Source organism: Crocodylus siamensis, chromosome 12 (genome assembly GCF_052110815.1).
Source record: "Crocodylus siamensis isolate JL-2025a chromosome 12, ASM5211081v1, whole genome shotgun sequence".
In the NCBI taxonomy this organism is placed as follows: domain Eukaryota; kingdom Metazoa; phylum Chordata; order Crocodylia; family Crocodylidae; genus Crocodylus; species Crocodylus siamensis.
The window spans coordinates 3364503-3389673 of NC_143406.1; the positions used below are offsets into that span (position 1 = coordinate 3364503).

Below are 25171 nucleotides of genomic sequence, written 5' to 3' on the forward strand. Positions count from 1 at the left end.
TGTTCCTAGGTCAGATGTGTTGATAGCTGTAAGCATGTCTCTGCAGAGCCTCCAGTACGTCTGTACTATAATTACAGCAATGCGGGATGAGAAGGGCACCACAGAAGCCCTGCAGAAATGCCCTCAATTTACAGGAAAGCAGAGGGCTGCTCAGCTGCTGGGGACCGCATGTGCCTGCCGGCTCCAGAGACCAGAGCCCGAGCGTGTTTTCTGAGGCTTTGTGATTCACTCCTCGGGATGGATTCCACCGCGGTGCAGTCAGCAGGCCAATTCGCTGGTGGGTACGGATGTCTGTTCACCAGCTAAAAGGACCCATATGTTACCAGGCACCAGATGTTCCCTGCTAAAGGGGCAAAGCTAAACCAGGTGCCATTTGCAGTGTCAGACAGCAGAAGATTCACGGTCCCTGTAAAAAAAAAGCAATGGCTCTTAATTCACTGCTTGCAAATGCACCAGGGCCTGTCACCCTTGCTAAAAGCCTCAGCCAGCCCTCATCGACCCGACTGCAGATGAGGCTCCACGTCCCCAGACGTCCCCGCCCGGTGCCATTTGTATTTCAAGGAAACATTTAAAATAAATTTCCTGCCAGAAGCAATCATACACAACAGGCCAGGCGGGGCCCGGGCCTCTCCCTGGCTCTGATTTATTCATCATGGGGCCTTATAAATGCTCTTCTGTTGGCTCCTGGAAGGGAACTGATTTGGGTTTTGCAGGTGTGGGAATGCAGGGGACGCGGCAGCCAGAAATCACAGTCACGCCACCGCCGAGAAGAGAGCAGGTACCCCAGCTGCTCAGCAAGCCTCGGCTTTGGAAAGAGCAAAGAAGAAAGCTTTACTTGGAGCTCCTGTGCAACTCTGATCACCGGGTAGCAATGAAGCAGGGCATGCGGGCGGTGGGAGTTTCCCACGGCACTGCCAAGATGTGCTGGACAGACGCAGTTGTGCTGATACCGTCAGTCCTGACCTTCCTGGGCTCCGGCTCACCCGGGCAGCTCGGGATTGCCCAGCAGACTTCCTTGCGAATCCACTGCTGGCTTCTCTGCCAACTCTGTCACCACACCTGGATCCTGACCTAAAAGACACCCTGCCCTCTCTCCACACGCACCCACATGCATGCACACACACACACACAGTAGCGTGACCTCCCCATGCAGCTTTGTAAAACCATCTCCTAGAGCTCTGACTTGCAAAACAGCCTTGTTACGACGACCCTAGGCCACTCCGAGGTTGAACAGGGGTTTTGGTGGCCCAGAATGAGACATTGCAAGTCTGAAGTAGAGAGGAGCAGAGAGCCCATCTCTCTTAGGGACGGGAAGCTACACCTCTGCAAATCAGATCCTGGGGGTCTCACATCTGGCACAGATGCAGCCTTCCACTGACTGGTTTGGTCCAGGAAGCGGGTTGTTGTGCCTTGTGATAATCTCTCGTGTATGTACACGTGTGTGGAGGGAGGCTGTCTTCTAGGTCAGGAGACAGGTGTGTTGACAAAGTGCTGGGGAGGCGGGCTGCCGCGTGGGAGCGCTGGGGCAGATCAGGGTGGTGGCAGGAAACACGGGTCGGGAAATGGGAGCACCGTGGGTGAAAGCTGCACGACTTGCAGAGGTGGAGGAAGTGCGACTCGCCAGAGCTGGATGGTGCGATTTTGAGTTACCCTGCTGGAAAGTACCAGACAAAGAGGGACGTGACTTTTAAAGCCCCTGGGAGGCACAGTGCTCATCCAGAAGGGTTTTGCTCTCCCTCTTGCCACGGCATGGACGAATTCCCCACGGCCATCCCACCACCACCAGCCATCCAAGGAAAGGGAGGGCCAACTACCAGCGCTACACTTCTGTGCACCAGCAAAAGATAAGACAGCTCCCATCACAGCAGACACATGCCTTCTCCATGCCCGCACAGCAAGAAGCCCCAGGGGAGGCCCGGTGCTGGCACTCCCATGTAGCCAGCCATGGCACTGCTACCCCATCCCTTGAGATTGGCACTAACAAGGCAAGGCAACAGCACCGGAGCCGGTGACGCAGGGAGCTGATCAAACAGTCAGCCAGTCGCTGTGTCAACCGGGAGCCGGGCATCCAGCAAAACGGGCACGGTACAATTGAGGCACCTCCTCTGTGCACGGTGGCTGCTTGGTCTTGACCCTGAAACACCCTGGGTGGTATGAAGCAAGGCGGCAGGGACTGAGGAGCTGGCATGATGCTGCCCTGGCAACAGCACACCTTTGCAGCTGCACCTTTGGCTCCATCCCTGGTCTCTTCCAGGACATGGGTTCCTGCTGCAGACGAAGCCCCGTCCATCCCAGCGTGCTAATTAGCAAGCAAGCCCTCTCTCTCCACTCGGTGCCTGCAGGGTCACCGCTTTCCTGGCTTAGCCAAACGCCCAGCACGGAGCTCTTTTAATAATTACCAACTAGGTTTTCAGAGTCACTACAAATGAAACCGTGATCTGGGCAAGGGGGAAGGGGATGGGTACTGGGCTGGTGCTGGGAGAGGAGGGCACCGCACGATGCCAGCTTTCCATGAGGAGCCTCCTGATGCAGAAGCGGGCCACTGTGCAAGGAAGGGGGAAGGAGGCATTGAATCGAGTGAGGGTTTGAGCTGTCGGCAGGGTTGGCATCGCTGGGTGGTGCAGAGCAGCTCAGAGACAGCCCTGTGCCTCGAGAGACTTCCTAATGCAACATCTGAGGGTGACTCTCTGGAGGTATCTGAGATTTCCCTAGTCGAAAAGAAAGGAGGTAAAGAGCGGGCAGAAGGGAGGAAAGACAAGGAGGATAAATAAAAGGGAAAGGAGGAAAAGGGTGAAAAAAAACCCTGAAAAATTATGGTAAGCAAAGCTGGGTATTCCTTTATCTATGGGATTGGTTTAAAGGCTGGGCTTTCCCTGTTAAAATCAAAGGGCATGTTGCCATGGATCTCAATGGGAATCTCATATGTTCATTCTTGTGCGTCTTCAAGTGGGGAGAGGAAAGCCCGAGTGGTCCCGGAGAAATGCTGGACTTCATGGGAGGGGTTCCCTTTTAAAAAAAAAAAAAAGCTTTTAATTTAAACCATGTCCCGGCTTTCCTATCTGCCTCTGGTGCCTCAGGAAATGTTTGATTGATTTTAGTAAAAGAATCATTTGAATAAATATGCAATAAAAATCTACTTGCCCAGCAAGTGATCCCACGCAGGGGTGCCTAGCACATGAATATCTGCCTTTCCGCCTGTCTCATGCAGGTATCCGCCTATCCATCACGTAGGAATCTGTCTATCCATTTATCGTCTTGAAGGTACTTGCCTATCAGTCACCTAAAGAAACGTGTGTCCATCTATCAGTCATGAAAGTAGCCGTCTATCTCTCTGGCTGTCCATGCATCACGTAGGCATCTGACTACCCATCCATGTATCAGGCATACCGCCATCGGTTTAACTACAGCGTAATCTAGGCATCTATTAGGCTGCACTCCCCCTGGATGGGTCTCGATCACCTCAGCGACTCTTCCCCGCGTGACTCAGTTGAGACAAGAGCTCTCTTTGGAAAAGCACTTGTCTTTGCTGGGCCTCGAAGCTCTGTTGACCTCTCTTCTCTTACTCTCCTGTTTCTCTACAGTTGCTCCCAAAGGCCCAAAGATCATGATGACCCCGTCGAGAGCCCGGGTCGGAGACACCGTTCGCATCTTGGTACAGGGCTTCCAGGTCGGCAGGCTTCCTCCCAGTCTGAGCGCTTCAGCGTAGCATGGTATCGGTGGCACTGGCAGATGGCGATAGGCGCCTGTTGCGTGCCAAGGCTTCCACTGCAGCAGATTTATCAAGACTCACAAAGGAGCAGAGTGCTTTTCTTTCTGTTTGACGAAGTGGCGTGCACGGGTCGGGTTTGATTTCAGGGCTTAATTGTTATCAAAAGCAGGTCGTGCCACTGAGCAGCTCCTGGCGTGCTGGCAGGCTGTGCAGCACCATGCGCGCAGCAAGGAACTGCGCGTGCAAATGGGTAATGATGGCACTTACGTGCCCGGTTACTTGACAGGTGAGGCCAGTTGCACCGGTTGCACATAAACAAGGTGTCCGGTTCTTCTGCACTCCTGCTTACATCCTCCGCTCTTGAAACTGGCTTTTTTCTCTCAATTAAAAATTGATTTCTTGTCAAAGGCTATTTCCTCTAATTGAAATCACTTCACTCAACAACTGCCAACACTTCTGTACATCTCCAGCCCAGACTATTTATACTTTGAAATGATTGGAAAAGAAATTATGAACCTAGTCTGAGACTTACTGGCACAGACGCAGGGGTATTCTCCCCCTAGACTAAATATGAGGCCTTTATAACTGCGGGGGGGCGGTCCTCACCAAGAAAGAAAGGTGTGTGTTTAACTAATGCTCACAACCAGAAGTCCAGGCAAAGCAGTTTATAGTTTTAACAGGAGGCAAGAGGTTGAGGTTTCCCCTTGTGTAGTCAGCCTGGATGACCCAGCAGGCGGTTACAAAACACCCTCATTCCTCCCGAAGACAAGCCACTAAAAATCACCAAATGGGTTAAGCAGTTTGTCATTAGAGGCTAAACTCTCCAGTGCCTGAGGTCCTTTGCGATCACCACCCATTATAAAGAGGTTGCCAGTCTTCTTCCAGCTCCTCCGATTGGTAGCACTCATTGCCCACCTGGCACAGGCTGAAGGTGCAAAGCGGTACACACACACACACCCTGCTCTCTTTTAAGTTGTATCCCATGCCTGTAACTGCAAACAGTGTATTGAGGCTTTGCGATCTGCTTAATGCCTTTTTATCTGTGGCTAACACAGCTAAGCAGGCTAAAAAATCTAAGTGCCATTTAATTTATTCCGCCTTTTGAGCGCCTCTAAGGGGATGCCTACACTGAAGGCAAGCAGAGTGATTGCAGCTGGTGTAGACAGACCCCGGCCAGCTTTTATCTAGCTCACCCAGATACCCACCGCAAGAAAGGCACAAGCCTCCAGGGAGCCTTACTCAGGCACCCAGCCACATCCTTGCTCCTGCAAGAGGAAGGCTAGTGCCCCTCTGCACACACAGGCGCAGTGTAGTGAGCCCCTCCTGCTGAGCTCTAGCACTGCAGTGATGACCAAGGCCAGTCTGTTTTTCCACTTGGAGAGGCTCTAACATGCTCGGAGGCCATTGAGCCCCTGAAAAGTTTTGCTAGCGTGAGTGTGTCGGCGAGGAGTGTGAACAAAGCACGTCCCTAACGGACATGGTTATTCTGGCAAAATTCCCCCTGGCGTTCACAACTCCAGCACCAACAGGTCCCATCGTGAGGACTGCTTACGTTATTTTGGGAAGGTGGTGTTGTAACCCATGCCTGCCTCCACCTGAAGGCAATGCTGATAAAACTGACCCCCCCCCCGCAAGTCTTTGTAGTCTAAACTAGCCCTAGATAAGTGGTTTTCAACCTGTGCTCCATGGACCCCTGGGGGTCCGCAGACTATGGCTAAGAGGTCTGCAAAAGAGGACTATGATCAGCCCAAAGTATGTGAATAGCCATACTTACAATTTAAAGGGGTCCGCACCTCCATTCGAAATGTTTAGGGGTCCACCAATGAAAAAAAAGATTGCAAACTACTGCCCTGGATGAATGGGCCCTTCTGGCCTTAAGCCTCTGTGACCGGTTCTTTGAGAAAATCAGTGTGTTCCCTAACGTCTCTGTCCCTGCTATTCTGTTAGCGTTCGGGGGGGGCAGCGGAGGTTGCTGTACAGTTTGTTGCTCCTTGTAGTAAAAATCACTTGTAAAGATGTGTTTTCTCCCTTGGGTTGCAGAATGAAGTCTTCCCTGAGCCCTTGTTCACTTGGACCCGCGTTGGGAGCAGGCTGCTCGATGGTAGCACCGAGCATGACGGGAAGGAGTTGGTTCTGGAGAGAGTGCCGGCCGAGTTAAACGGCTCCATGTACCGCTGCACCGCGCAGAACCCGTTAGGGTCCACAGACACCCACACCAGGCTGATAGTGTTTGGTATGTAGCATATTTTTGGGGAAGACTGTCCCTATCTCTTGTGTTTTTCTAGCTTGTTCACAATAGCCTTATTCCACCAATACCACCAATATTACACCAATAGGCTTGGTGGCTCTGCCAGTGCCAGGGTGCTATGACTCTCCACCCTCTCCCCCTACTTCTGCGGCACAGCACGCTTCATTCATCCATCACTCCCTGCAAACAAGACCTCACGCCCAACTTCTTGCGTGCTGCATGGAAGTTGGAGTGTGACTGTCATTACCAAGTGTCAGGGGCCTTTTCAAGAAATGGCCATCCACTGAGCAGAGAGGGGGATCTGGAAACTATTCTTAACTGATGCATGAGGAAAAGGCCCAAAGCTGAGGAAAAGGAGAAAGCGCCTGATTTATCAGCCCTCGAGTTTCTGATCTGCACGAGAGATGAGGCTCAGTTCCCGCTAATGACATGCAACAAGTCCCAGGAGTTTGCAGCTAACTTTCATAGGGCTCCTTGCTCTGTTGGCCCCCCAACATTGGGATTTTCTTCTTGCAGAAGGCAAAGTGCCACGATGGTGCAAAGGAAACACTAATAGTGTCCCATGCCAAGAGACAAGTGTGCACATAAAGCTCTTTTTTATGCTACCTTATCTAGGTTTAGCGTCTAATTCTGTTTCTATGTTTTATTTTAACTAGAAAACCCAAATATTCCAAGAGGAACAGAGGACTCCAATGGTGAGTTTTAACCGTCTTTTGCATTTCATTATAAGTTGCACTGAATATTTGAGCCATTTCTGGGAGGAGTGGGCAGAACAGGATGCCTCACGCTTGAAAGAGGCTGCATCTCCCTCTGTGCCCAGTTTGCTGGCCAAGCATCTTCCAAACCCCAAGAAACCAGACATTTTCTGACAAAGTGTCAATGGCATGCAGTGTTTGTCAACCACTAGCAATAAAGCAACAGAAGGAAAAAAAACCCCGTATGACAGTTGCTCCTCTAAATGGGCAAAGATGTTTGTTTTTAGCATGCTTGCTTGAATTGGTCGATATTTTTTCATCAAAATATCATTTTCCCCCAATAAAAAAAAGTAGTGTTGCGACAGAAAATTAGAAGTTCTGCGAAAATTATTTTCTCAGTTTTAGATTCTGAGCAAAAAAACAAACCCCCTGCATTGAAAAGAAATTCAATTTTCTGGTGTCAAAGTGGAGGAGGGGAGGGGAATCAGTCTTTTGCATTTTCGTCACCACAAAAAGAATTTGGAAGAAAATGAAAAGTTTGGGTTTTCATCAAATTTTTGACAGGGGAGAAAAGCAATCAATCCGTAAGCAGCTTGGGTGAACTGTCAGTTCTCACTTCAGCTTCTCATATTGCTTCTCCTTCCAGTCTGTCTCTTCTAGTGAGATTGCAAAAGAACAGCACTTGCCTACTGTGCCATCTGCTCTCATGTTCACTCCTTCCTAGGAGAAGGGAACACTCACTTGCATTTGGAACTGTACGAATAATTGGGGGTCTTTCCAGCAAAAAACTCGAAAAATAATTTCTTGCCCAATTTTGCCAATTTTTTAGCCGGCTGAAAAAAGATTTCAGGCGGAACAAAACATTGCATTCTACCTGGAGTGGAACTTGAGGTTGCATTTTGGGGAGGTTTTCAGATATTTCCCCAAAGTTAAAGCTAATTTAAAAATGAAAAGGCATTTCAGATTTTTTTTTTAAATGAGACATTCCTTTATACAAAAAAAATGTCTGGTTTCTTTTATTATTATTTATTTTTGCGTTAGGGTTTTGCTTTGACTTTTTTCTTTAGCAACGCAACCTGAGCTGACCTTATATTGCGGGCCCTAGAGGGAAAAAATAAAACAGAAAATAAAATATGTTGGATTGATCACAAGTTATTGAATCACATCCCAGCACTGTGGTGAGATCACAGAAACATTGAACCACACTGAAAAATACCACTGCTTCAGTGCAATCAAATACAAAAATAAAACGTACTTGTCTAGGGGCCCAAGACACGTACCAGTCTGGTGATTTATTACTGTTGCCAAGAAAAGCCACAAAATCATCCTGCAACGTTCCGAAACATCCCGATGTATTAAATGTTCAAATGCAACTCTACTTCTTACTTTAAGACATGAAGCAATGAGCTCTGGTCCAATGTTTTGTGCCCCACCCTGGGCCTGGGCCTGGGCCTGGGCCTGGCAGCAACCAAAACAATTCACCAACTTTGTGATCTCGGCTGTATTTTAGCCTGTCAGCACATCAGAGCTGGGGCGCCAGGTCCAGTGCTTGTGTCAGAGCGGGTTGGGAGAGCCAGGAGGCCCTTGTGGTTAAAGTATTAGACAAGGCTTTTGGGAGAGCTGGTGTCAGTTCCTGGATTTCCTTTGTGACTTCAGGAAAGTCACTTCATCCCTTAGCGCAGGGGGGGCGCAAAATATGGCCGCAGGGCTGGATCCGGCCCACCAGGTCATTCTTTCTGGCCTGCAGGGCCCTTCAAAAAATTAGGAAATTAATATTTATCTGCTCCAGGCTGCCTGTCAAAGATGACAGGAGCCAGGGGCACTAGGACCCAGGGGAAACCAGGAGGATTCACCAGCAAGGCCCTGCCCCACACCCTCCCTCATAGATTTCATAGACATTAGGGCTGGAAGGGACCTCGGGAGATCATTGAGTCCAGCCCCCAACCTGGAAGTCCCCCAACTCCTCATCCTCCCAACCTGGAAGTCTCTGCCTGCTGCAGCTTTCACTGCTTCCCTGCAAGTGGCTGCATTGCTGGACCATGGGAGCGCAGGGACCACGTGGGTACCCTGGGGCTAGGAGCAGGAGGGTGTGTTGCAAGGGTGTGCAATGAGGGACGGGGAGAGAGAGAGAAAGAGTAAGTGTGTGTGTGTGTACGCGTGCATGCACACAGAGACAAGCATACTACAGGGTTCCCATATGTCTGGGTTTTCCTGGACATGTCCTCTTTTTTGGTCCCCTGCTCTGCATCCGGGTGGGTTTTGAACATAAGAGCCAATGCCTGGGCTTTATTGCCGTCCCTATGCTCTCCGGGGCCAGCTGGGAGCAGTGGGTAAAGTGACCCTGTGATCCCAGCAGCCAATCACCTTACAGGAGACCCAAGAAACACCAACAAACAGCCAGGGGATGGGACAGAGAGTGAGACAGCAGTGTGGTCAGGGGTGAGGGGCATCACTGGGTAGGAGGACACATGGGTGGGAGTGAGGGACACCAGTAGGTGTCGGGAGAGGCAGGGTCACAGATCGCAGATGAAAGGCAGTGCCTAAGCTGCTGGGGGGGGGGTACAGGTGGGGGTGAGAGGCACCAGCAGGACTAGGGGGCAAGGCAGGGGGCTACAGGTCAGGATTGAGGGGCACTGACAGGGCTGCGCGGCAGGGGCTGCAGGTAGGGAGCAAGGGGCACCGGCAGGGCTAAGTGGGGGGAAGAGGGCTGAGGATCAAGAGTGGGGGACACCGGGAACGGCAGAGGTGACTGGGGTGGCAGTATGAGGCACTGGCAGCACCAGGAGGCTGCAGGTCGGGATTGAGGGGCACCAGCAAGGGGTGGGGAGCAGGGTACTGCTGTTTGGGAGTGAGGGGCACTGGCAGTGCTGGAGTCAGTGGGTCCGGACTGAGGGGCAACAGCAGGGCTGGGGGTGGGATGTGTCTTCTCAGTGAGGGGCAAGAGACTGGGAAGAGGCAGGGCAATGGCATGTCACTGCCCCCCTATCATATTCCCCTCCCCCCCACCTGGTGACAGGTGTCCTCTTTTTTGGACTTGGCAATATGGTAACCCTAGACACAGAGACTGTGTGTGTGTGCACGTGTTTGTGTGCAGAGATGGGGAAGGGTATTTGGGCAGGCGGCCTTCCCAGATATATCTGAGCTGTGCAGGACACGGCTGCTCAGCTCCCCGAGCGCAGCCCGAGGCCGCTGCTCCCCCCAAGCCCAGCCGGGGGCCCGGTGCTGCACAGCGCGGGCTGGGGGTCCCGATTCCCTTGTGGCTGGAGGCCTCCGCGCCCCCTTCTCTGCACCCCTGGGCTGGGGTCGTGCAGGAGCTGGGACCCTGCAGCGGTCCCTCATGAGCAGCCGGACAAGACCGGTGCCCACACCCCAAGGGGGACGTGCCGCGCGGCATCGCTCTTTCCAGGCAGCTCCCGTGGTGGGAAACAAAGGCAAAGGCCGAGCTCTCGGCCTCCCGCTCAACGTCTGTGGACTCGAGCATGGGCGGCTGCAACAAGTCCTCTCGGGCACGGCAAATATGATGGGCCTTGGTCTGCAGCAGCCAGGCAAGTGCCGCTGGGAAAACTAGAGGAAAAGCCAGGCCCAGGGTATGCCGCCCCTGCGTAGGGTCAAACCCCCAGGCCCTGCCCTGGCAGCACGGGGCCTTGGCCACCAGGCTGTGAGGCTGGCTGGGCTGCAGCCTTCGGGACTGCCCTTGCTGTGGGGCCAGCGCGTGCATGCAGAGAGCGAGTCAAGGGGCCCAGAAGTGAGGGGCTGAGCCAGCCAGGCCCTGTGGTGTGTGGTGCTGGGCCTCTCTGTACAGGTGCTGAGGGCCTAGGTTCGGGTCCTGGCCTTGCCTGTTTTGCAGGGAGACGCCGTCCTCTTTCCATGGCGGGGCTGGGCGCTGCGCCTCAAGGGGCCTGCGGCAGCAGGAGCTCCCACCTTCCCTGGTACTCTGGTGGTAAGGGTGCTACCCTAGGTGGCAAAGGTTGTGGGTTCAAGCCCTGGCCTGGCAGGAGCCCTCTGGCCCCTTGCTCCTCTGTGGGTGTGTGTGTGGGTTTTTTGGAACGTGAGGGGATTTCCTGTTTTGAAGGCCAAAAAAAACCCAGCCAGCCGCCGGGTGGTTCAGGACATTTCCAACTGAGCTACAACTTCAAGTCCCCTCCGACTTGCAACCACCATCACCCCTGAGTTCCAGCTAGAAGGCAAGCGCCGGAGGGGGAAACGGTTGCGTAGTAGATGGCAGCCAGGGGACTCAAGCCGATCAGGGACTTGAACCTGCAGCCCCTGCCACCGCTGGCAGTGTCCCAAACCACCCTGCTAAAGGGCCAACCTGACAGCAGGGCCGCCCCACCTCTCCCTTCACCCGCCTGCCCGCTGCCCTGCAGGCAAACAAGCACCCAGTAGAAAAGGGATAGGCTGCGGGCACCAGCACTTACCCGACAGCCCCAGGGCCATGCTCCCCACCCTGCACCCAGCCAGCCCCCTCCTCCTCCTCCTGCCCCGCCAGCTGGCCCACAACAAGGGAGCCCCTGGCCCCCCCCCCCCCCCCGCCTTGCCCCACGGCCCAGGGCCAGGACCCCCCTGGGGCACGGTGTCTCCACCTCCCCTTTCAGCTGCTGTCCTGGACTTCCCCGCAGGGGTGGGCTGCTCTCCTCTGGCCCCCCCCGGGCAGGGCCCTTCGGGTCCCTGCTGTGGGGACGGCAGCTCCTGCAGCCACAACCAGCGCCCCCCGCGCGCCCCGGGCCCTGCGCCCGGCGGGGGGACCAGAGGGGCTAGCCCCGGCCACGGCCGCCCTGCACGCCCCCCCCGCGCCGCGGCCGGGCAGACAGTGCCGCGGGGGGAAGCGGCGCAGGGGGGCCGGAGCCGCCACCAGCCCCGCGCAGGGTTTGCCTCCGCCCCGCTCCGACGGCCCCAGGGGGGGGGCGAGGCGCGGCTCGGGGCGGCCCCGGGCACAGGCCCCGCGTGCCCCCCCCCCGCACGAGCCCGCGCGGCTCCGGGGCGGCTGCAGCCCCGCGCACAGGCCGGGCCCCCCCCCCGGGGCCGCAGGACCTCGCTCCGGGCCCGGCCGGGCGGCAGCGGGGCGGGGCCTCAGCGCCGGGACCGGCCCCGCCCGGAGCGGTTCGTGCCGCCGAGGGCAGCGAGCTCCGCCCCCCGCGCCGGCCGGCCGGGAGGGGGCGGGGCCTGCCCGCGCCGGAACCGCCGCGCCCTGGCCGCCGGCAGCTGCGGCCCCGGGGGCGGGGGTCCGGCCTGTGCGCGGGGCTGCAGGCGCCCCGGAGCCGCGCGGGCTCGTGCGGGGAGGGGGGCACGCGGGGCCTGTGCCCGGGGCCGCCCCGAGCCGCGCCTCGCCCCCCCCCGGGGCCGTCGGAGCGGGCCGGAGGCAAACCCTGCGCGGGGCTGGTGGCGGCTCCGGCCCCCCTGCGCCGCTTCCCCCCGCGGCACTGTCTGCCCGGCCGCGGCGCGGGGGGGCGTGCAGGGCGGCCGTGGCCGGGCTGGCCCCTCTGGTCCCCCCTGCCGGGCGCAGGGCCCGGGGCGCGCGGGGGGCGCTGGTTGTGGCTGCAGGAGCTGCCGTCCCCACAGCAGGGACCCGAAGGGCCCTGCCCGGGGGGGGGGCCAGAGGAGAGCAGCCCACCCCTGCGGGGAAGCCCAGGACAGCAGCTGACAGGGGAGGTGGAGACACCATGCCCCAGGGGGGTCCTGGCCCTGGGCCGTGGGGCAAGGCGGGGGGGGGGGGGTGGCTGACCGGCCAGGGGCTCCCTTGTTGTGGGCCAGCTGGCGGGGCAGGAGGAGGAGGGGGCTGGCTGGGTGCAGGGTGGGGAGCACGGTCCTGGGGCTGTCGGGTAAGTGCTGGTGCCCGCAGCCTATCCCTTTTCTACTGGGTGCTTGTTTGCCTGCAGGGCAGCGGGCAGGCGGGTGAAGGGAGAGGTGGGGCGGCCCTGCTGTCAGGTTGGCCCTTTAGCAGGGTGGTTCGGGACACTGCCAGCGGTGGCAGGGGCTGCAGGTTCAAGTCCCTGATCGGCTTGAGTCCCCTGGCTGCCATCTACTACGCAACCGTTTCCCCCTCCGGCGCTTGCCTTCTAGCTGGAACTCAGGGGTGATGGTGGTTGCAAGTCGGAGGGGACTTGAAGTTGTAGCTCAGTTGGAAATGTCCTGAACCACCCGGCAGCTGGCTGGGTTTTTTTTGGCCTTCAAAACAGGAAATCCCCTCACGTTCAAAAAAAAAAACCCACACACACACCCACAGAGGAGCAAGGGGCCAGAGGGCTCCTGCCAGGCCAGGGCTTGAACCCACAACCTTTGCCACCTAGGGTAGCACCCTTACCACCAGAGTACCAGGGAAGGTGGGAGCTCCTGCTGCCGCGGGCCCCTTGAGGCGCAGCGCCCAGCCCCGCCATGGAAAGAGGACGGCGTCTCCCTGCAAAACAGGCAAGGCCGGGACCCGAACCTAGGCCCTCAGCACCTGCACAGAGAGGCCCAGCACCACACACCACAGGGCCTGGCTGGCTCAGCCCCTCACTTCTGGGCCCCTTGACTCGCTCTCTGCGTGCACGCGCTGGCCCCACAGCAAGGGCAGTCCCGAAGGCTGCAGCCCAGCCAGCCTCACGGCCTGGTGGCCAAGGCCCCGTGCTGCCAGGCAGGGCCTGGGGGTTTGACCCTGCACAGGGGCGGCATACCCTGGGCCCGGCTTTTCCTCTAGTTTTCCCAGCGGCACTTGCCTGGCTGCTGCAGACCAAGGCCCATCATATTTGCCGTGCCCGAGAGGACTTGTTGCAGCCGCCCATGCTCGAGTCCACAGACGTTGAGCGGGAGGCCGAGAGCTCGGCCTTTGCCTTTGTTTCCCACCACGGGAGCTGCCTGGAAAGAGCGATGCCGCGCGGCACGTCCCCCTTGGGGTGTGGGCACCGGTCTTGTCCGGCTGCTCATGAGGGACCGCTGCAGGGTCCCAGCTCCTGCACGACCCCAGCCCAGGGGTGCAGAGAAGGGGGCGCGGAGGCCTCCAGCCACAAGGGAATCGGGACCCCCAGCCCGCGCTGTGCAGCACCGGGCCCCCGGCTGGGCTTGGGGGGAGCAGCGGCCCCGGGCTGCGCTCGGGGAGCTGAACAGCCGTGTCCTGCACAGCTCAGATATATCCGGGAAGGCCGCCTGCCCAAATACCCTTCCCCATCTCTGCACACAAACACGTGCACACACACACACACACACACACAGTCTCTGTGTCTAGGGTTACCATATTGCCAAGTCCAAAAAAGAGGACACCTGTCACCAGGTGGGGGGGAGGGGAATATGATAGGGGGGCAGTGACATGCCATTGCCCTGCCTCTTCCCAGTCTCTTGCCCCTCACTGAGAAGACACATCCCACCCCCAGCCCTGCTGTTGCCCCTCAGTCCGGACCCACTGACTCCAGCACTGCCAGTGCCCCTCACTCCCAAACAGCAGTACCCTGCTCCCCACCCCTTGCTGGTGCCCCTCAATCCCGACCTGCAGCCTCCTGGTGCCCCACACACCCAACCCCTAGTCACCCGTCCCTTATGCCGCTCACTCCTGATCCACAGCCCCTTTCCTCCCACCCAGCCCAGGTGGTGCCCCTCACTCCCTACCTGCCCGGCTGGGGTCTGGTTGACATCACTGGGGTCGAGCTATGGAGCTACCTCTGAGACCCTCAAAAAGCGAAGGGCCACAAACTGGGCAGCCACTGGGTAAAACCCAGACCAGCACCCAAGGGTCTGGTGCCCCCCACTGTGGGCTGCCCTCCATCACCCCATGTTGGGAGGCAGAGCCTTGCACTGGCTGTGGGGGGACCTCTGAGCCCCAGGGGATGGTGCTCCCCACCTGGGGTCTGCACAGCATCTCCTCTGACCCTCCCAGCAGGTCCCCTACCCTGTGCTGCATCACAACCCCACACAGCCACGGGCTAAGGCAGGCCTGCCTGCAGCACCACCTCTTCCAGCCTCTAGTGCCTCAGTTCTCCAGTCTTTAAAATGGCAACATGATAATGCTTTCTTTCTTCTGCCCTTTGTCTGGTCTGGTGGGATGGAAATTTTTCAGTGCAACAAATAATTAGCAGTGCATTGCAGGGACCTGGGCATCAATCCAGAGAGACATTGCTGAACTCAGTGAAGGTACTTCACTTTTCTAACTGGGATCAGGATCTGGCCCATTAGCCTGTTTGAGGCATCATGGTATAGCACAGACAGAGCTTGCATTTGATGACAGGAAGCTATCGGTCACCCTCTCCCTAACCCTGTGGTTTTCCTCCCATCCAGGTTCCGTTACCAGCCACAGCAGCTTCAGACTAGTTTTGGCGCTCACCCTAACAGTGATCTTGGAGCTGACGTGAAGTTTTGCCTTCCTCTTCCGAACAGCTTCACCCAGAATTTACATCTCTGTCAACTGGTTTTCATTTTTTTTTCTAAACTATTTACAGTCTTGTTATCGGTCTCTTTCTGTCTGTGTCTTGGCTTCCTCAGTCAATTTAATTAAAAGGAAAAAAAAAATTCCCCTGGTAAAAGACTGCTCATTATATGCCACATGTAAGCATTGGGCTATACAAAGGGCAGTCTGGTCTTTGCGTGTGTGAAGCAACCACCAGTAATTGGACGTGAAAGTGCACCTGTTTCGCAGATGTAATTTCAGTGCTGCGATTTGTAAAAGCACCGCATCTAGACACACACGGGCAGAATGTCTACAATGGTGAATCTCAGCCAGGGTGCCACAGCGCTCTGGGGTGCCCTGAGATCCTTTAAAGGATGCTGGGGAGGTTGAAAACACCTACACGGGGTGCATCTACACGTTCATGAATTGCACAGTAGTTACTGCGCATTCAATTTAGTGCTTGTATAATGAAGTACTAAGTAAACATGCAGTAACTCCGGTTACTGCACAGTAGCACTGGTGCATGGTTTTTTAGTAACTGTTACTGTGCATTAGCTTAATAACACTGCGCAGCTGCACTTTAGCACAGTTTCTGCCTGGCACGCTACTAAGCAGTGTTCTTAGGCTACTGTGCATTAAGCGTCTTGTGTAGACGTGCCCAGGATTCACAGTGTAAGCCCAGAGATTTCAAACAGGAATCCAGAGCATCAAAAACATCCTGATATGTTGTGGTCTTTCTGACATCTTTGTAACAGAAGAATTGCTCAAGCATTTTAACCGTTGACAAAAAAGGAGTGAAAGCCAAGCGCCGAGATTTTTCGAGGAGGGCCTTGAGTCTATCGGGGGTGCATTCAGACTAAAAAGTCTGAGAACCACTGATCTAGTGGAATACGGGGGCTGCGTATCAGGAGCGCTGAGTCTTGTTTCTCATTCCTAATGTGACCTTGTGCAAGTTATCTAGTAGGAAGCAGGGTAGATTCACACCTTATAAATGTTGTGTGTGTGTGTCAGACTTTTGTGGGTTGAAACTCACTTCATCAGATGATTCATTAGGTCACAGCGTTTGAGGAAGTAAACTTCAACCCACAAAAACTTGTGCTATAGCACACATACACATGCACATACACACATTATATACATATATATACATATACATATATACACACACACACATATATATAAAATCTCTACTTTGGTTAGGGTATAAAGCACTTATATCCACCCTGCCTTCTACCTGACTTCAGACTGACATGTCTAACTACATCTCTCAAATTATCTAGACCAGCCTTTTCAAAAGCAGCCATTGATTTGAGGGAGCCCCAAACGACATGTTCAGCTGTGCTAAGATCCACTAAATCACCTGAAATTATAAGTGTGCAGTGTCTGTGTAAACCACAGTGCAGGAGTCACAGGTTCGAGGTTCTTGAAAACAAGTATCCTCTCTGCCTCAGTTCTTCTCAGTGAAGAACACATATGACTAGTATACAGACCCACCTTTCCCAAGCACTGGCACTTGAAAATCTCCAGGTCTATGAATGGAACATATAATCTGCATAGCCTTTTTGAAATCATCCCAGCATCCTGAAGCATCTACGATGTTTTGGGCAAATCATACAAAAACCAAGTGATGTATGGTATTCCTCAAGTTGTGAAAAAAGAAGTCTTTCTTCAAGTGACTGCCTGGCCATGTCCAAAACAGAAGAAGAGAGAAACGACGCTGCAGTTCTTTTCTGGATTGGTTCTTGGTCCGTCTCTGGCCTCGGGATCAAACGTTCTCTTTACCGTCGTTCTAAGTTGCTTTTACTGGGGGAAATGTATCGTCTCAATACAACATGCCCCCAAATAAAACGCACACCTTGTTTTTGAAAGGCAGAATGAAGAAAAAAAAAAGATTTTTCCTGGGGAGCCTCTGCCAGGGGGAAAGAGAAAAGTGTCTACCACTGGCAGCTAGGGAGCCAGGTGCAGCTTTACTTTCACCTGGCAGAGGCTTAAGTGGCAGAAACTGCTGTTACCATATTCCCTCAACTATAACATGCATCCCCCAATTTCTACATGTTGCATATGAGAAAATGTGGTAGCTTCAATTTCTAGCTTGTCAGCCAGTGCCTCCACATCACTCAGTGCACATACAAATCTCCTCTCAACATGGTAGTGTAGAAGGGACTCTTGCCAGGCTTTTAGCTGATGTGTAGTTCGCTTGATACCAAGTTCAGCTTCTTACAGCATTTGACTTGCAATGCTGACTTTATAAAGGTGGCCATGGCAAAGTACCACCTGATGCCAGAGGGTATAGTTGCAGATCTCGTACACCTTAAATTTGCCATCACTGAGTTTTAGTTCCTGTGGAGCTCTCTGGGTTTACCAGCCTGGCAACTGAAACCTAAGCACCTTACATCTTGGAAAATATAATGATCTCCTGAATTTGCCTCTTTCATCTTGTTGGATTGATTGGAAGTTAATGGATCGCATCTCAGCGCTACGGTGAGACCACAGAAACACCGCCACAGCTTTGGCGCAATAATTCGTGGCTTCATTGCATGCATGTTGCAACAGACACGTTAAGGTCCCAAATTCTCCTCTGACCTCTGCATTTCATATCTCAGAGGCCAGGATTTCGTAGGGTGACCTCTTTTATTGGATCAACTGCACAGCTGGGGTAGAGTTAGACAAGCTTTCAATGGCAAGACAGTCTTCATTGTGACTAGCCCATCATGGTAGCCTCAATTCCCACTTCTTTTCATTGTTCAAGAACAGCTTCCATCATTCCAGCCCTGACAGAATCCTTTCTGTTCAGAAACCCAGTGAAATGCTCTTTGATCACAATTCGGCCTTCTCTTGATTTATTTCTATCTTTTGTGGGAACAAATTAACAGTCATTGTCATCTTCTTCGATTTGCATAAGTCTTGCATGCCGGTCAAGGAGAACCAAATAATGCTGGTTCTCTTTCAAGGCAGACATGATTTCCTTCTTGATCAGGTTCCCAAGAATTTGTAGTTTCCTGTGGAATATTTTCTTTTCCTGGGAATCCTAGAAAATCAGGGTTGGAAGGGACACCAGGAGGTCACATCTAGTCCAACCCCTGCTCCAAGCAGGATCAGCCCCAACTCCAGCATCCCAGCCAAGACTTTGTCGATGCAGGCCTTCAAAACCTCCAAGGATGGAGACTCCACCAGCCATCTAGGTAACCTGTTCCAGTGCTTCACCACCCTCCTGGTGAGAAAGTTTTTCCTAATATACAACCTCAATCTCCCTTGCTGCAACTTGAGCCCATTGCTCCTTGTTCATGTTACGAATGATCATGAATTTCCTTTGGGGTGAGGGGCTGGGGTCAGCGCAAGGTCACATTACCCAGGGAGCTCCACAAATTTTAAACATTTCCCATTGTGGGGTGAAAAGAGTTTGTCCATTGAACCTTGTAAGGAAATATTCTCTATTCCACGTGGCCTGCAAAATCCAAAAGCCTTTCCAAAACGCCTCCCCTATGTTCTATCAGAGAATTAATTTGGCACTAGGGTTTTTTTTAATCAGTTGTGCAACCTTGCTTCACTCTAATTTCTAAGCCTCTCCACACAGCCTAGCAGTTCATGTGAGGCGCTGGTTCTCCTGGGTTCAGCAGGACTCTGGGTCTGGTTGAACAGGACTCGAGCAGGATTTCCAGGAGTTGGACAACTTGCAGCCGAAGCCATAAGCCCACACAGTTGCAGTGGAATAAAGAAACGAATCCCATTTTACACATCCCCAGCTGCCAAAAGGACAACTACCCAAAGGAAAATCTCTGCCATTTGTTTCCGCAAGCAGAAGGCAAAATGTCATTGATTACAGGCTGGATGGTAGGATCTTAAAGCATCAGAGCTCAGCATTTCTTCTTCTACAGTGTCCTCCATATTCCTCCAGCAACCGTGCAGTTGCGTGAAGGTGCTCTTGCTCAAAGGACCCAGCCACATCAGCAGGTGGAGCTGCCTCGCTGGTGACAACATTTTCATCCCATCCTCGTCTCTGAGACCTACCGCAACGATCAGAAAAAGGCTTTGTTTCATTACTCGGGTTATTTTCAGAAGCAGAAACACCGGCATCTTGGTTGAATGAATGTTTTGGACTGAAAGATCCAGATGCATCTGCCGGAAGTGAGCTGAGAAATCTTAAACACGCTTGATTTGGTTCTGCCTAGTTGGCTTGTCTTTCAGTATTTCTTTTGTGATCTTCTGCTCCAGAAAGAAGTTTCCATTTTTATACAAAATCTCACTATCACCTTGGTTTTGATCGTGATGCTGGGCTCTGTCTCGGATGTCCTGACTACACGTGGATACAAATACAACTTACTTAGCAGCTCCAAAGCAGACACGTGGACCCATCCAGCCAAAGTGTCGCCTGCTGTTGTCTGATCACCAGTGCCACAACAAAGTCACAGAAAAGATTTCTCCTATTTTTGCAAATTGCTGTCTCTGCCAACTGCTTGCTAGGGTCAGAGGCTGCCCGCTCTCCTTACCCTTAAGGCCAGCCCCTTTCTTCAGATGAGAAAACTGAGGCCCAGAGTGGCCGGATGACTCTCCAGAGGTCACGCTGGGAACCTGCAGCTCAGCTAGGGACTGGGTGCAGGTGACCTGAATCCCTGAAAGGCTTGACCACTTTTCCTTGCCAACTCTGATCTCACCAAAGCAAGTAAGATACTTCAGTAGTTGCAGTATAGGGGGCCAGTCCGTCTTGAATGCAGACTTTAAATGAAGCTTTATCTCCATGACAGCTGTAGGTAAATCCTAGTTGGAGTTTAGTGGAATCAGGCCCATTCTTGCACTGCATGGTTTGCATACTATGACCAACTAAACAGACCAGGGAGCTAGTACATGCTTAGCAGGATAATTAAATACAAAGCAGCAAGAATAATCTATTTCCAAGGGAGTGGGGGGGGGATCAACAAAGGTCACTTCCTGAAAACTCATTTTAATAGGCAAACAAAATACCTTAATTATGCTCCAGCATCATTTATTCATGACACCTCATTGGGCTCCATGAAGAAACACTGCTCGAAAATGAGTATTTATTTTCCTTGTTCCAACACCTGCGATTTTTCCTTGGTTGTGTTTAACTGGGATTCGGCGCTTAATCGCATGGATGTTGCAACTCCAAAGGGAGCGAGATTTAGCGCTTTCCTCTTGCAGCTCAGTTCTGAGCTAGCAATAACACTATGCAAACACTGCGCGCTTAGGGAAAAGCAGAGGCCTGTAAGATTTCCCTCGTTCTGCTCAAACACAAACTGAATATGTATTAAAAGAGCAGCTTAGCAGCAGTTGCAAACAAGGCTTGGACTGCAGCACTCGGTCTGAGATGAGTTTGGGGTACCCAGAAATCCCACCAAGGGGAAGCAATGCCTTTTGTCCGGCTACTTGCAAATCTAGAGACAGACTCTCAAGGTGCGTTTCTCTTTCTAGGCTGATCCAACACCCGCTGTGATTGCTGGAAAGGCTCCCATTTACCTGCCTGGCCACTGGATTAAGCCCAATGAGAGCAGAGTGCGGTCAAGTCAGTCTGACCAAGAAGATGAAGGAGTGTGCTGGGACTATGGGCCAGCAGCGTGCCCTTGTTGCCAGGAAGGGTAATGGCATCCTGGGCTGCATCGGTAGGAGCGCTGCCAGCAGGTCGAGGGAAGTGATTCTTCCCCTTTATTCAGCACTGGGGAGGCCACATCTGGAGTCCTGTGTCCAGTTTTGGGCCCCCCACTGCAGAAAGGATGTGGACAAATTGGAGAGTTTAGTGGAGGGCAATGAAAACGGTTTGGAAGCTGGGGACATGACTTGGGAGGAGAGGCTGAGGGAAATGGGCTGATTTAGTCTACAGAAGAGAAGACTGAGGGGGATTGAACAGCAGCCTTCACCTCCCTGCAGGGGGGCTGCACAGAGGATGGAGCTGGGCTGGTCTCAGTGGTGGCAGATGATGAACAAGGAGCAATGGGCTCAAGCTGCAGCAAGGGAAGTTGAGGTTGGATAGTAGGAAGAATTTTCTCACTAGGAGGGTGGTAAAACACTGGAAGTTACCCAGAGAGGTGGTGGACTTTCTGTCCTTGGAGGTTTTTAAGGCCCGGCTAGGCAAAGCCGTGGCTGGGATGATGTAGTTGGGGCTGGTTCTGCTTTGAGCAGGGGTTGGACTAGATGTGACCTCCTAGGGGCCTTTCCAACCCTCATTTTCTGTGATTTGGTGACTATGACACTAGACCACTAGGCTTCATTCCCAGTTTGGCACTTCACCTGCTGTGGGACCTTAAGCAAGTCACTTCCCTTCTTTGTGCCTCAGTTTCCTCGCCTGTAACTAGGAGCATGCTCCTGGAGATCTGCTGATGGACAGCATCATCAAGAGGCAGGTATTGTTATGGGCTGGTAAGACAAGTGCCAAAACCTCTTCCACATAAGTTCTGGGTGTGGTTAAGGTGGGGCAGAAGACCAGAAGCTGATTACCTCTAATCCTGGCGTTTTTGTATCCCTGGCAAGGTTAGCCACAGCCCAAGTCCCTGCTCTAATCGATGCTGGCCTTAAAGGGCTCTTATTGAGGTTGTTGTCATAGGAGGGATCACCCACCTAGCTGATCACGCAGCTGACTCCTTTGCCCCCATCTCCCAGTATCACTCGCCCACATACTTCCCCGCCATGCTTTGAAGGAGCCTGATAAACAGCTTGCAAATGTACCACCTCAAGCTCTCTCCTTAAACCTCTTCTTGTCCACCGTGAATATAAGATAACTGACGGCGGTTAGGCAGCTGGCGTGCAAGACCATCAGCTCTCAGGCTGAGCAGGACTGTCTCACTAATTCCTCCTGTTTCTCTGCTTGAACCCACCTCTTCCTGCCAGCTCTGTGCCTGGCACAATGGATCTCATGGCTCATGCAAGAGAAATGGGCTCAAGTTGCAGCAAGGGAGGTTGAAGTTGGATATTAGGAAAAACTTTCTCTGCAGGAGGGTGGTGAAGCACTGGAACAAGTTAACTAGAGGGGTGGTGGACTCTCCATCCTTGGAGGTTTTTAAAGCCCCAGATGGGATGATCTAGTTGGGGTGGTCAGACCCAGACTGAGCAGCCAAACATTTGGCTCCAGGTCTAGCTCTTTAAGACCCAGGTAGACAAAGCCTTGGTTGGGATGATGTAGTTGGGCTCTGAGCAGGCGGTTGGCCTAGATGTGACCTCCTGAGGTCCCTCCCAGCCCTCATTTTCTATGATCCTATGAAATAACAAAGAATAATAGAGTCATCACTTTATCCTCCTTCCGGGTCCTTCTCAAAGCTCGCCTCTGACGTCCTACAACAAGACAGCAGCTACCTACCTGGCTTACCGCACCTTCTCTGCCCTCTGGACCCACTTGCTTGCCCCATTCACCTCCTACGTATCGGCCTTTACACGGTGGCCCAGCCTGCCCTTCCCTCTGTATTTACACCGCACGAAGCACAACAGAGCCTCACAAGCCTCTTGCCATCGCTGCGACACGCGTGCTAAATAATTAATAATGCTCAAATTCCTTTGCAAGGCCAAACCAATAGTAATGTGCGCGCCGGCCAGGTCAACCTGCTCTGAAAAGATGTGGAATTGCCAATAACGCGTGCTGCCCGCACGCCGTCTCCTGTGCCTGCCGTCGCCTCGCAGAGGGGTCTGCCTGCTGAACAAAGCCACAGATTAAAAGGCCATCAGGAGAAACAAAGGCACAGAAGGAGCATTGGAAACAAACCCTGGAGCCAGCATTTCCCCATTATGGATTATATTTCATCAGGTGCACAGCCACGAGACTACGAGGCGGAGGAGTCTGTTGAACGCTGCATCTTTCCCCAATCTATCATGGGCACAGAAAGCCCCGGTGCTAAATTACTCCTCATTGATTGATCCCTGGTGAGCGCGCTGGCTGCTCAGTGGTCCTCACAACACCTCATTTGTCACCGCGTGCTGAAGCAGGTTTAAAGATTGCCCGCTGCACTGTGGCATAAAACAGCCTTCTTGGGACAATAGCTCAACGCCGCACAAAGGGCTCTGCCTCTGCTTGCCTGCAAGGCATGGTGGGGCGTCCCGGTTTATTAACATCCGTGTCTTGTGGTTTTGCATTTCAATGTGAAACCGGCTTTCTAAAGGCCGCTGCCCTAATCCACACGCACTCGACGCACCACGTGCCCCTAAAATACAAGGTGGCCGTGGACAGGGTAGCTGCACTTGGAGAGAGAAAACACCACCTCACGGGTCAGCATAAAGGTTTTCCCCTCTACATCCTCAGGGGAAAGTAGGGAATTTCTTTGCCATTGCAACCAAGTTACCAGACAGCAGGAAGGTGCTGGCAGCGTGGTTTTATGGTCTGAGCAGGGGACGTGGAGCCAGGAATTCCCAAACGCCGACCTGCGGGCCTGAAGACGTTCGCTTTACTGCTCTGCGCCTCAGTTTCTCCAGATGCAAACGGAGATGATCATACTTCTCCAGCCCATGGGGTTTTCAAAGCCCTAGGCGCTAATTATCCCAGCAGACTATGTAGAAACATGATCATGAGGGATATTTAATGAAGGAATCAAAGGAGGCGGCAGAAATAGAATCATGGACTCCTAGAAAATGAGGGTTGAAGGGACCTCGGGGGGCCACATCTAGTCCAACCCCTGCTCCAAGCAGGACCAGCCCCAACTACATCATCCCAGCCACGGCTTTGTCTACCTGGGTCTTCAAAACCTCCAAGGGTGGAGACTGCACCACCTCTCTGGGGAACCCGTCCCAGTGCTTCACCGCCCTCCTCGTGAGAAAGTTTTATCCAACCTCAACCTCCCTTGCAGCAGCTTGAGCCCATTGCTCCTTGTCCTGTCATCTGCCCCCACTGAGACCAGCCCAGCTCCATCCTCTTTGCAGCCCCCCGGCAGGGAGGTGAAGGCTGCTATCAAATCCCCCCTCAGTCTTCTCTTCTGCAGACTCAATCAGCCCATTTCCCTCAGCCTCTCCTCACCAGTCGTGTGCCCCAGCCCCTAAACCATATTCACTGTCCTCTGCTGGACTCTCTCCAACCTGTCCACATCCTTTCTGTAGTGGGGGGCCCACAGCTGGACACAGGACTCCAGATGTGGCCTGCCCAGTGCTAAACAGAGGGGAAGAATCACTGCCCTCGACATGCAGCAACGCTCCTCCCGATGCAGCCCAGGATGCCGTTAGCCTTCTTGGCAACAAGGGCACGCTGCTGGCTCCTGTCCAGATCTCAACTACAAACACCCCAAAAGAAATGAAGGGAAGTCAGTGGAAGGCGAGGTGCGAGGAGCAGAGGAAATGAGAGAGTAGGGGCAATGCATTATCCACATGCACTTAACAGTATTAATCACCAGCACTGTGACAGCCAGGAGCACTGGGCTGGTGGAGCAGGTGGAAGAATATTAATAAATGAGGCACCTTTCCTCTGCGGAGACAGGTGAAATCTCTGCTGGCAGAAGGACCCCGCCAGCCTGGCCTGCAACATCAGTGCTCCCACGTGAGCGGGCTGCCTGGTCTCATCTCCACTGAGCTGGAGCTGCCCCCATCGCTCACCTGCCCACAGCAAGCCAGAAGGCAGCAGGTGAGGAAGCCTCCGCCGCTGCCCTGCAAACCTCCTCCACTTCTCCCACCGCTGCCTACCAGCATGGCTCAGTCGCCAGACAAACTCATTATGCCAGAGCCTTGGTGTGGCGCAGGGAAGTGCTGTATGGCTGTTAACGAAGCAGCACCAGTATATTCCCCAGTCAAGGATCAGGCCAGTTGACTTTGATCAACTACACTGATAGGTATCAGTGAGGATCGGGTCCATAACGTTATTAAAAAATACATCCACGTGCATGCACATCAATGCACGCATGTGCACACACGATCACAGAACTGAAGGGATCCACTCTGATTTCCATCATATCTCTCTTACAGCCCACTGGAGCTGGCCCTCTGTCCTGATGCAGTGGCTCATGCCATTAGAAAATGGAAGAGCTCATTCTGCAAACCACTGGCCCATTAATAGATAAAAATAAGACAGTAAAACTGCTGAGAGCTGCAGCGTTTCAGCCCACGCTTGTAGCCTCCTGGATCACGTTGGGTGCTACTGTCCAGACACATTCCTTCCTCCGGTGAGGTTTTGGTTTTGCAGGCCTTAAGATACGATCCATCTCTTTTTAAAGAGTCCAGCACTGGGAACTGACCAGGGGAATATCAACTCT

At 53.5% G+C, this 25171-nt stretch overlaps 1 protein-coding gene across 1 annotated transcript in view; it reads left to right on the forward strand.

Moving 5' to 3' along the window:
• Positions 1-15138, forward strand: part of IGSF21 (immunoglobin superfamily member 21) — a 210319-nt gene extending 195181 nt beyond the window's left edge. The window contains exons 7-10 of the mRNA XM_090024362.1: positions 3582-3667; positions 5750-5942; positions 6614-6652; positions 14897-15138. Coding sequence (XP_089880488.1) covers positions 3582-3667; positions 5750-5942; positions 6614-6652; positions 14897-14970 — 392 coding nt within the window. The 3' untranslated portion in view covers positions 14971-15138. The remainder of the gene's footprint in view (positions 1-3581; positions 3668-5749; positions 5943-6613; positions 6653-14896) is intronic.
• Positions 15139-25171: the final 10033 nt, after the last annotated feature.